Source organism: Triticum urartu, chromosome 5, assembly GCF_003073215.2.
Source record: "Triticum urartu cultivar G1812 chromosome 5, Tu2.1, whole genome shotgun sequence".
Classification (NCBI taxonomy): Eukaryota; Viridiplantae; Streptophyta; class Magnoliopsida; order Poales; family Poaceae; genus Triticum; species Triticum urartu.
Genome location: NC_053026.1, coordinates 417806550 through 417819531, shown reverse-complemented (window position 1 = coordinate 417819531; position 12982 = coordinate 417806550). Strand labels below are relative to the sequence as shown.

At 47.0% G+C, this 12982-nt stretch overlaps 1 protein-coding gene across 1 annotated transcript; it reads right to left on the bottom strand.

Annotated features, from left to right (window-relative positions):
• Positions 1–471: 471 nt before the first annotated feature.
• Positions 472–4086, bottom strand: LOC125556123 (phospholipase D alpha 1-like). The gene is made up of 4 exons (XM_048718909.1): positions 3887–4086; positions 2374–3374; positions 1379–2277; positions 472–1265 (listed from the first exon to the last, which is right to left on the bottom strand). The coding sequence occupies exons 1-4, from the start codon at positions 4010–4012 to the stop codon at positions 811–813; spliced, it is 2481 nt and encodes an 826-aa protein (XP_048574866.1). The 5' UTR covers positions 4013–4086; the 3' UTR covers positions 472–810.
• Between the last annotated feature and the right edge of the window lie 8896 nt (positions 4087–12982).

Sequence of the window (12982 nt, the reverse complement as noted above, 5' to 3'; positions counted from 1 at the left end):
GCTGCCGGGCGGAGCGCCGCCACCAGCATCTCCACCTTTCGCCGGACTGCGCATCTCTGTGTTTCTATGGAATGGCGACGACAACAATGGGGGAGGACGACGGCAGCGGGAGCGAGGAGGAGGGGGAAGAAGAATGGGGGAGGGCGACGGCGGCGGGAGCGAGGAGGAGGGGGAAGAAGAATGGGGGAGGGCGACGGTGGCGGGAGCGAGGAGGAAGGGGAAAAGAGACGGATGCGGGAGTGGATGACTAAAGACGAGCCCTAACGGCGCCGTCTAACGCCGTCTGCCGGCTGTCGGGACGACCTGGAGTGCCACGTAGGCGAAAAATGGGCCCGACCTGTCATAAACTCACTTAACACGGCCCGATCCGCTGATCAGTGGTTTTTGCAAAACAATTACGCTAGATGTGGTGCTTTCTGCAATGATTCTATATCCTAGTGTTTTTTGCAAACCTATCCCTCAACATGATGGTTTTATGCAATTTACTCACAATAAATTCACACTCGGTGATCTCATGAGACGACTCTTCTTTGGTAGTACAATAATTTAGCCACGTAGTCGCGTCTACTCGGCGACACAACAAAGTGCGCTTGGAAAATTCAAACTGGATTTCACTCTTTATAGAGCTCATCAGGTCCCTTTATACGCTTGCTTACTCTCTTTTGTGGCATTGCTACTTCAGACTCCTTCCGTCCCAAAATAAATGAAAGTTGTCAATTTTTTGAGGGAGCGGAGGGAGTGCCAGTCAATCATATGAATATATGAATAAGGTTCGTCTTTACGTACTCCTCACGTGACAGAAGAACGGACTCAAGTGGTCAGGATGGCCGGAAGGGTGGCCGACTTCCTCCCCTTGACCGGCGCCCTGGTGTCCGGGAAGCAGCCGTCGGCCGTCAGGTCGGCCACCTCCCCGAACTCCGACACGCTGATCGGGAACGGCAGCAGGTGCCCTCCCAGGTCCTCCACCCTGTCCCGCGTGTACGCGTCCCACAGCGCCTCCGCCGCGCGCCGCACCGCGCGCACGCACTCCGCGCTCTCGGGCTCCAGGAACACGCCCTCGCCGGCGCCGGCGCCCGTGTGGCTCATGAAGTGCTCGTGCCACAGCGACATCCGGAACCCGTGCACGAGCCCCCGGGCGCGCCCGCCGCCCGGCCCGTTCAGGTGCGCCGGCTGGTAGCTCCCCTGCGCGATCTCGCTGTCCCGGTTGCCCGCCAGCGACCGCTCGTTCAGGTTCGCCGACCCCACGATCACGTACTCGTCATCCACTGCACAGCAGGTCGGAGTCGGACAAGGTGAGAGTGAGACGCCGAGAGGTCGCAAATGGCGACATGCATGGCGTGACGCATTATGAAATTAATCAAGGTCGAAGCGAGCGCACCGATCATGAGCTTGGCGTGGACGTAGATGGGAGAGCGGCGGCTCGCCTGCGCGCGCCAGTAGTCCGTGCCCTTCTCCGGCTTCGCTGGCGGCGCGTACTCCCCGGGGCGCCGCGCCTCCCGGTTCCCGAGGCAGAAAAAGTTGAGGTAGTCGCAGGGGTGCGCGTGGCCGCGCAGCCCGGCGTCGTCGATCGCCTGCATCACGATGCCGTACATCATCTCCACGGTCAGCCGGTTCCACCGCACGATGGCCTGGATGGAGTCGCTCGCCGGCTCCCCCTCGGGCCACATCGGGGTCACCACGTACACGGCGAACCGCTCGCCGCGCCGGATCTTGGCGGCGACCTTGAGCGCGATCTCCACGGGCACCAGGTTCAGGCAGCCGGAGTCCCGGTCCTCCGCCCACGACGCGCACCCGCCGAGGAAGTACTGGTTCTCGATGTAGATGAACCGCCGCGCGCGGCGGATGGCCTCGACGTAGCCGGTCTGTATGCTCTGGTCGATCGTGAGGTCCTTGCCGCTCGTCAGCCCCATCGCGGCCGCCCCGGCCGGGTCGGTGGGGAATCCGACCACCGACGCGTCGTCGACGGACCGGAGCACCTGCACGTTCCACGAGCCGGTGCCGCCGTCGCTGTCGAAGGTGTAGGGGTCGGGGAACGTCGCCGGGCTCAGGTCGAGCAGGCAGCCCCGTATCCTCCGCGGCGCCTGCTTCTTCCACCGCTGCTCGAAGTTGGCGAGCACGTCCCACGCCGCCGGGCCCTCGAGCCTGCAGTGCACGTCGTGCCATGGCTCCCTCGGCCCGCCGTGCCGCAGGGAGGCGTGCCGGAAGTTGTTCTGCATGAAGTCGCGGGAGTAGGTCGTGTCGAGCTCCCGGAACAGGGTGTGGTTCTCGTCGTCGTACCTGGTCGAACACCTCGCATCTCGTCAGATAAAAATCGTTGATGACGATGATTCAAAATGCGTTGAGGAAAGTTGAAGTCTGTGCTGCCAAGATCACCTGCCGTCGCAGAGGTCTATGCCGCCGATGAAGCTAACGACGTGGCGGGCGTCGGCGCTGCCCGGCGTGGCGGCGTCGAGGGTGACCGTCTTCTGGTGGTGCGTGAACTCGGTGCTGATCTCGATGCTCTGCACCAGGGTGAGCGCGGTGTCGGCGTCGCGCGGGCAGAGGAAGCACCGCACGCTGGTGCCATGGAAGAAGGCCCGGGTCTGCTCGTCGTGCGTCTTCATCACGCCGGTATTGCCGAGGAACGGGACGGACGTCTTGTCCTGCCACGGCATCACCAGCACCGCCACCCCCTCGTCGGCCTTCCGCTTGAGGAGCTCGCCCAGCGTGACGCCCTCCGCGCCGGGGATCATCCGGCTCGCGTCGCGCACCAGCGTGATCGCCGTGTTCACCGACCACCCGGCGACGTACACGAAGTGGCGCGCGTCGCGGATGGCCACGTACAGGTCCTCCCACAGCCGCGCCGGGCGGTACGGCCGGCCGCCGTCGAGGCGGACCGACGGGTCGAACCCGTTGGACAGGTGCGAGTTCTGGTACAGCGTGACGCCGCAGTTGGTCCGCTCCGGGAAGAAGGCCGGCGTGACCCCCGCGAAGCCGGGCAGCCGAATGCCGGCGTCCCAGCACGGGTCGCGCTCGACGTCCAGGAAGCGCAGCCGGACGCGGAGCCTCGGGGTGTGCGTCCCGTGCGCGCGCTCGCCGCCGCGGAGGCCGACCCAGAGCTCGAGGGGCTCCCCCGCGGCGACGCTGGCCGTGGGCACGGAGCCGTGGCCGAGGACGCCGGCGCCGATGAGGTGCTGGCTCTTGACGGTGAAGGTGATGGCGGCGGCAGGGTAGGCGCAGTGCAGGCGGAAGGACTGGTTCCAGACCGGGCCGTTGGCGTGGGGCTCCACCTCGCAGGTCCGCGCCACCCGCGCCGCGCCGACGTCGACGTCCACGTACAGGCTGCTCCGCTGGAGGCAGTGCACGCCCAGCGACTGCTCCAGCTTCTCCGTCGCCTGCTCGAGTTCGTCACCGGATTAAACCACGTGGCACCATTACATTCACACCGCACGAGTACTCCATGGCGTGCACACCAAGAAGGGAAATGCTACACTTTTGCTGTGTCTGCTTGAACGTAGTATCTCATCGCCATATATCGTCTTCTTATTTTACGTTCATTTTTACCTCGACAAGTAAGTAATTAAGCACGCCGCGGAGCCTGACATGAGCGGCGCAGCGGCGAGCTAGTGGTGGTAGGTGATGTCAAAGTCGAGAAAGGAAGGAGAGTATCCTTGACGTCCAAACCATTGGCTCACAAGCAACCATGGGCGCCAAAGCAAAGGCTACGGCGCCACTAGCTGGTTCGGGCGATCGGAAGCTTCTACTACCGCTCATGGCGGAAAGGTGAATGGCATTCAGGCCGAACAACGGAACTGGAGCTGGACGGAGGAAGCGTGGCGAGAACAGCAGAAGAACAAGTGAAGCGAGGACCAGCCATTTTTGCATACATGTAACGATCGTTATTTACCTTGATGATCTGGCCATGGATGGCGTTGTGGAGGTGGTCGGCCTCGAACACCGTCACCTCCAGGACGCCGTGGAGGTACACGGCGTCGGCGGCGGCGGTGGCGGGGTGTCCGTCCTTAGAGCCCATGCCTGCCGTCGTCCTTGCTGCTGCCGGTCGTCTTCCCGCACCGCGCGCGGACGGACCTCTTTATACAGGAGTCCGGCCGCCAAGACGACAAGTTCACACACCGGCTTGCCCAGGCCTCAAGGCTCCAAGGTGGCACTCGGTTCACGTCCCTTTCCACCACGACGCACCGCTGCTTGCGTTCTTCAGGGGGGGAGAGGGCAGAGCCAGCACACCAAAATTCCCCACCGGTTTTGGCCATCCATGTGATGATTACTATCCGGCTCGCCTAATCTCTAACCGTACACACGACCATGGAGCGTGGAGGAAATGGCATTCCCCTAAATTCCTAGGCATTGCTGTTGGTGTGGAAAGCCCATGCTTAATTGCTTAAAGTTCAAGCCATCCAAGAAACATTAGGCATTGCATCTTGATGAGTTAGTGTCAATACTTTTTCTTGTTTGCGACTGAGTGTCAATAGGTTTTTCACCCCGTTTGATGATCTATAGACCGAGGGTGGGTGTCTAGGTGGAGTTTTATATGATCATCGAGCTCGTCTTCCCACATCCTTGCCAACTCTCACGGTATGGCATTGTAAATCTCTTTTAAGAACTGAACTTAATTAGCTGGACGTGTGGAGTTAGCTGGCCCAAGGAATGAGATGTTGTAACAAGCCTAGAGGATGGAGCGTACAAGAAGCATGTGGCATCATAGATTCTTCCTCCGATGTCACCCACCATGAAGGGAGGAGAGTCTCACGCCAATACAAAAGAAACACAAGCAAATAGCAAAACAGCTTCCACATTTGGGTGCAACACATCAGACAAAATGAACAAACCTCGCTAACCGTAAGGCTGCACTTCTACATAGATTCTTCAACCCTAAGACCAAACACGTCGTAACGGCGCCATCCACAACGACACGTCTCAAAGAGCATAGACTATTATCGATGTATACAACCATAACAAACTTATGAAAGGCTCACATTCTCAACATAAAAACATGACTACGGTTAGTACTCTCAAGTCATTTTCGTATGGCGTAAGCAAAACTGAAATGCTGGTGCACTGTTATGTGAACAAAGAAGCTTCAATCCAATATAACAGAAGAACATTCTGGCCTTATTTGATTTAACAGCAATGGAGAAGCGTCGGAGCGATAAATGTACGAAGAATTGGATGCCGTGTCCACTGAAATTATATCAGAAAGCAAACAGAGTCCCCCCCCCCCCCCCAATGAAGTCCGATCTAATGCTAGTTTTCCTATGAAATTAACTGAGAGTTCATATAAGATTGGTTCCTAGGAGATTGTACCGTGAGTCGAACAACACCTGCAATAAAAGAAAAACAAGAGGGTCTAAATCCTATAGAAGTCCTATGCAAATCTTGTAGATCAAATGAGGCCTCTGTAGGGTTGTATTGATAGAGCCTATCAAAAGCCCATCATACCACTTGGAGCCAATTTTTCGCTACTAGGTGATTCCAATGAAATATATGCGTAGGATCAGAATATCGACCAAAGGGTGAATGAGGGATTCAACCATTTCTTTCAAAAACCAAGTCCTTTAGAAAAAAACTTAAACGAAATCAAAGAACACAATTTAAAGAGATAAGAAGCTAGTACCGAACAAATACTGAAACATAATAGTAAATCACTTGAGTATGGATGCGCGGGGGAGGGGGGGGGGGGTCATATTCAGACATTTCGAGAACAATTTGAAATTATTTGACAACATTCATGTGGGGCATGTCTACAGTTCCGAAAAAATCAACTTAAAACTTGATGTACATTTAGAGATTCAAAACAGACAAATTTGAATGTGAATAGTATCACCTTTGGGTGAATAGTATTTTGACACTATTCGCATCTGATTTTGTCTTTTTTGTTTCTATTAATGTAAGTTGGATTAGGAGCCGAAACTTTTTGAGGTTGTACATCAAACATTGATGTGAGTCTACAGAAAATTGAGAATAGGTGAGATCTCACACAAGTCTTCCCATGGATGCAGGCAGTACTTCTAAAACAACACTTTAGCTATATGTTAGTCAACTGAACTTTGAATTTGGGTAAGTTGATTTTTGCTTTGAGATTTGTGTTGCATTTTCTTCCTGGCATGTGTTGTTTGTTGTGTTGGGCTAGTTTTTTTCGACTAACCCCATTATTTGGGCGAGCCGATTGCTACTGGGCCGAAGCCCATTAACTACGTGATCCAACCCTCCTCCCCCTTCCTTTGTTTTTTCTAGGTTTTTTTCTTCTGTTTTTATGTGTTTTTGCCTTTTGTTCTCTGTTTTTCTTTGTTAGTTGGTTTTCATTTGTATTTCTGGTTATTTTTGTGCGGTTGGATAATTGTAAATGTATACACATAAATAATTACACTATTATATGATTATTCTTATCTTGACATATACAAAAGGTACAATTTTAGGGCAAAGTTATTTGCAAGTTTTTTTAAAAAAAATCGTTTTAATTTCTTCTTAGAGGGTAACACTAATCTCACTAATTCATGTTCCATATTTTAAAACTTTTAGTTATCATTTTTTTCTTAAACGCCAAAACCAATGCCACTAATTCATCCCTTATTAGGATTTTTTTTCTTCAAAAATTCCACTATTTTATGTTTATCATTGCATATTGTTGGAAAGCACATCTTTTGTGTATATTGTGTGCAAAGGTTGTTATTGTTTGTTTTATTTTTTATTTTCTTCCTACCAATACCACCAATTAATTCTTCCTTAGAAAACCTCATTATTTTGATTTTGATTTTATTTTTTATTTCATTTCTTTATTATTAAAAGGTAATAGTAATACCAATGCCAATAATTCATTCTTCCATAAAAACCTCATTATTTTGATTTTTGCTTTATTTCTTTCTTCTTAAAAGGTAATATCAATGTCACTAATTCATTCATTCTTATAAAACCTCATCATTTTCATTTTTCTCATTATTTTATTTTTTCTTGAAGGGTAATACCAAAGCCCATAATTCATTTTTTCTTCAAAATTTCAGCTTTTTATTTTATTTTTATTTCTTCATTAATGACAATACCAATTCCAAAAATTCATTTCTTCTTATGAAGGTTCCCTTTTTTATGAAAATTCTAATATTATATTCTTAATCTTGCATGTTATAAAAATGCACTTTTACTATGTAAGTTGTTCGCAAAATCTGTCATTTTTTTCATTTTCTTTCTTCACAAAGGGTAAACCAATGACACTAATTTGTTCCTTCATAGAAACTTCATTATTTTGATATTATTTAACTTTTTATTTTATTTTCCTTCTTCTTAAAGGTAATACCAATGTCACCAATTCATTTTTCCTTACAAAACCTCATTATTTTGATTTTCTATTTTTTTCTTAAGGTAATACAAAAGCCACTAATAATTCTTTCTTGAAAACTTTAGTATTTTGATTTTTTTTGTTTTTATTTATTTCCATTTTCTTCAATGATAATACAGATGCCACAAATTCATTTATTCTTATGAATCTTCCCTTTTTATGAGAAAAATCCACCATTATATTCTTATTCTCGCAAATTGTTAAAATGCACAATTTTATTTAAATTATTTGCAAATTTTGTCATTTTTTTATTTTCTTTCTTACTAAAGGGTAAACCAGACAAGAATTTGTTGTTTCTTAGAAAAGTTCGTTATTTGATTTTGTGTATGTTCTTATTTAACTTTATTTTTTCTTTAAGGTTAATACTGATGCATGATAACCCACAAGTATAGAGGATCACAACAGTTTTCGAGGATAGAGTATTCAACCCAAATTTATTGATTCGACACAAGGGGAGCCAAAAAATATTCTCAAGTATTAGCAGCTGAGTTGTCAATTCAACCACACCTGAAACTTAATATCTGCAGCAAAGTGTTTAGTAGCAAACTAATATGATAGTAGTGGTAACGATGGTAAAAGGTAACGGTAGCAAAAGTAATATTTTTGGTATTTTGTAGTGATGATAACAATAGCAACGAAAAAGTAAATAAGCGAAGAACAATATATGGAAAGCTCGTAGGTATTGGATCAGTGATAGAGAATTATGCCGGATGCGATCGATCATGTAACAGTCATAACCTAGGGTGACACAGAACTAGCTCCAGTTCATTAATGTAATGTAGGCATGTATTCCGAATATAGTCATACGTGCTTATGGAAAAGAACTTGCATGACATCTTTTGTCCTACCCTCCTGTGGCAGCAGGGTCCTAGCGGAAACTAAGGGATATTAAGGCCTCCTTTTAATAGAGTACCGGACCAAAGCATTAACACATGGTGAATACATGAACTCCTCAAACTATGGTCACCATCGGGAGTGGTCCCGATTATTGTCACTTCGGGGTTGCCGGATCATAACACATAGTAGGTGACTATAAACTTGCAAGATAGGATCAAGAACTCACATATATTCATGAAAACACAATAGGTTCAGATCTGAAATCATGGCACTCGGGCCCTAGTGACAAGCATTAAGCATAGCAAAGTCATAGCAACATCAATCTCAGAACATAGTGGATACTAGGGATCAAACTAACTCGATTACATGATAAATCTCATCCAACCCATCACCGTCCAACAAGCCTACGATGGAATTACTCACGCACGACGGCGAGCATCATGAAATTGGTGATGGAGGAAGGTTGATGATGACGATGGCGACGGATTCCCCTCTCTGGAGCCCCGAACGGACTCCAGATCAGCCCTCCCAAGAGAGTTTAGGGCTTGGCGGAGGCTCCGTATCGTAAAACACAATGAATCCTTCTCCTTTGGTTTTTTCCCCCTGAAAGTGAATATATGGAGTCCAGGTTGAGGTCGGTGGAGCGTCAGGGGGCCCACGAGGCAGGGGGGCACGCCCAGGGGGCCAGGCGCGCCCCCACCCTCGTGGACAGGTGGGACACCCCCTTACGTGGATCTTCCTTCCAATCTTCATTATATGTTCCATAATAATGCCCCGTTGATTTTCAGGTAATTCCGAGAACTTTTATTTCTGCACAAAAATAACACCATAGCAATTCTGCTGAAAACAACGTCAGTCCGGGTGAAGGAAATATGCCCTAGAGGCAATAATAAAGTTATTATTTATTTCCTTATATCATGATAAATGTTTATTATTCATGCTAGAATTGTATTAACCGGAAACATAATACATGTGTGAATACATAGACAAATAGAGTGTCACTAGTATGCCTCTACTTGACTAGCTCGTTAATCGAAGATGGTTATGTTTCCTAACCATAAACAAAAGAGTTGTTATTTGATTAACGGGATCACATCATTAGGAGAATGATGTGATTGACATGACCCATTCCATTAGCTTAGCACCCGATCGTTTAGTATGTTGCTATTGCTTTCTTCATGACTTATACATGTTCCTATGACTATGAGATTATGCAACTCCCGTTTGCCGGAGGAACACTTTGTGTGCTACCAAACGTCACAACGTAACTGGGTGATTATAAAGGAGCTCTACAGGTGTCTCCAAAGGTACATGTTGGTTTGGATTATTTCGAGATTAGGATTTGTCACTCCGATTGTCGGAGAGGTATCTCTGGGCCCTCTCGGTAATGCACATCACATAAGCCTTGCAAGCATTGCAACTAATGAGTTAGTTGTGAGATGATGTATTACGGAACGAGTAAAGAGACTTGCCGGTAACGAGATTGAACTAGGTATTGAGATACCGACGATCGAATCTCGGGCAAGTAACATACCGATGACAAAGGGAACAAAGTATGTTGTTATGCGGTCTGAACGATAAAAGATCTTCGTAGAATATGTAGGAGCCAATATGAGCATTCAGGTTCCGCTATTGGTTATTGACTGGAGACGAGTCTCGGTCATGTCTACATTGTTCTCGAACCCGTAGGGTCCGCACGCTTAAGGTTTCGATGACAGTTATATTATGAGTTTATGCGTTTTTATGCACCGAAGGTTGTTCGGAGTCCCGGATGTGATCACGGACATGACGAGGAGTCTCGAAATGGTCGAGACATAGAGATTGATATATTGGAAGCCTATGTTTGGATATCGGAAGTGTTCCGGGTGAAATCGGGATTTTACCGGATTACCGGGAGGTTACCGGAACCCTCCCGGGAGGTATATGGGCCTTAGTGGGCCTTAGTGGAAGAGAGGAGAGGTGGCCAGAGATGGGCCGCGCGCCCCTCCCCCCTTGGTCCGAGTAGGACAAGGAGAGGGGGCCGGCCCCCCTTCCTCTTCTCTCTCCTCTTTCCCCCCTCCGCGAATCCTATTCCAACTAGGAAAGGGGGGAGTCCTACTCCCGGAGGGAGTAGGACTCCTCCTGGCGCCTCCTCTTGGCCGGCCGCACTCCCCCCCTTGAACCTTTATATACGGAGGCAGGGCCACCCCCTAGAAACACAAGTTGATCCACGTGATCATATTCTTAGCCGTGTGCGGTGCCCCCTTCCACCATAGTCCTCGATAATACTGTAGCGGTGCTTAGGCGAAGCCCTGCGACGGTAGTACATCAAGATTGTCACCACGCCGTCGTGCTAGTTCCATTCAAATCATGCAAGTTAGAGTCCAAAACAAGGGCAAAAGTGTTTGGAAAAGTAGATACGACGGAGACGTATCAACTCCCCCAAGCTTAAACCTTTGCTTGTCCTCAAGCAATTCAGTTGATAAACTGAAAGTGATAAAAAAAACTTTTAAAAACTCTGTTTGCTCTTGTTGTTGTAAATATGTAAAGCCAACATTCAAGTTTTCAGCAAAGATTATGTACTAACCATATTCACAATAACATTTAGGTCTCATGTTTACTCATATCAATGGCATAATCAACTAGCGAGCAATAAAAATAAATCTCGGATGACAAAACTTTCTCAAAACAATCATGATATGATATAACAAGATGGTATATCGCTAGCCCTTTCTGAGACCGCAAAACATAAATGCAGAGCACCTTTAAAGATCAAGGACTGACTAGACATTGTAATTCATGGTAAAAGAGATCCAGTCAAGTCATACTCAGTTTAAACTAATCAGTAATGAATGCAAATGACAGAGGTGCTCTCCAGCTGGTGCTTTTAATAAGAGGGTGATGACTCAACATGAAAGTAAATAGATAGGCCCTTCGAAGAGGGAAGCAGGGATTTGTAGAGGTGCCAGAGCTCGGTTTTGAAATAGAGATGAATAATATTTTGAGCGGTATACTTTCATTGTCAACATAACAACCAATATATGGCAATATCTTCCATGCTACACACATTATAGGCGGTTCCCAAACAGAATGGTAAAGTTTATACGCCCCCTCCACCAACAAGCATCAATCCATGGCTTGCTCGAAACAACGAGTGCCTCCAACTAACAACAGTCCCGGGGGAGTTTTGTTTGCAATTATTTTGATTTGATTTGCATAAAGCATGGGACTGGGCATCCCGGTGACCAGCCATTTTCTCGTGAGTGAGGAGCGGAGTCCACTCCTCTTGAGAATAACCCACCTAACATGGAAGATACGGACAGCCCTAGTTGATACATGAGCTATTCGAGCATACAAAACAGAATATTTATTTGAAGGTTTAGAGTTTGGCACATACAAATTTATTTGGAACGACAAGTAGATACCGTATATAGGTAGGTATGGTGGACTCATATGGAATAACTTTGGGGTTTATGGAATTGGATGAACAAGCAGTATTCCCGCTTAGTACAGGTGAAGGCTAGAAAAAGACTGGGAAGCGACCAGCTAGAGAGCGACAACAGTCATGAACATGCATTAAAATTAATTAACACCGAATGCAAGCATGAGTAGGATATAATGCACCATGAACATAAATATCATAGAGGCTATGTTGATTCTGTTTCAACTACATGCGTGAACATGTGCCAAGTCAAGCCACTCGAATCGTTCAAAGGAGGATACCACCCCATCATACCACATCACAACCATCTTAATAGCATGTTGGCACGCAAGGTAAACCAATATAAGCTCCTAGCTAATTAAGCATGGCACAAGCAACTATAATCTCTAATTGTCATTGCAAACATGTTCATTCATAATAGGCTGAACCAGGAACGATGAACTAATCATATTTACAAAAACAAGAGAGGTCGAGTTCATACCAGCTTCTCTCATCTCAACCAGTCCATCATATATCGTCATAATTGCCTTTCACTTGCACAACCGAACGATGTGAATAAGAGTAATAGTGCACGTGCATTGGACTAAGCTGGAATCTGCAAGCATTCAATAAACATGAGAAGACAAGGCAATATGGGCTCTTGGTTAAATCAACGATAATGCATATAAGAGCTGCTTTAACATTTTCATTATGGTCTTCTCCTCTCGATCCCCAAAGGAAAGAAAAGAAATAAAACTATTTACACGGGAAAGCTCCCAACAAGCAAAAGAAGAACGAGAAATCTTTTTGGGTTTCTTTTTAATTACTACTACAAGCATGGAAAGTAAACTAATTAAAAGCTACAACTATTTTTTTTGTTTTTCTTAAGGTTTATTAAACACACAAGAAGAAAGCATAAAAAAGGAAAGTAAACCGGCACAGATGATACAATGAAAAAGTATGAGCACCGACAACTAGCAATGAGTGTCTGAACATGAATGTAATGTCGGTGAGAAATACGTACTCCCCCAATCTTAGGCTTTTGGCCTAAGTTGGTCTATGGCCACGGCTGGCCTGGCAGATATCCAAAGTTATAGCTGGGGTCGTACTGTGAAGAAGCCTCGGATTGCCACTGGTTGGCAATCACCTCTAGATCCCACTGATAATCAGACTATCATGGAGGATCAAATTGTGATTCCGGCTCCGGCTCTGTAGCTATTGTAGGGTTCCGGTAGGCGTGAATGGCCTCCAACGGAACAAGGTACTTGCCTGCAGATAAATCAAACAAGGAAGGAGCAGACAAGGTAATAGTCTCAGGATGATTTTTTACCAAATATTAATTTGTACTTAAGCTCTTTTTCCCTTAATAATAAAATCATGTGCTACCATACTCTTATAATCTAAATAAATAGGAGGCA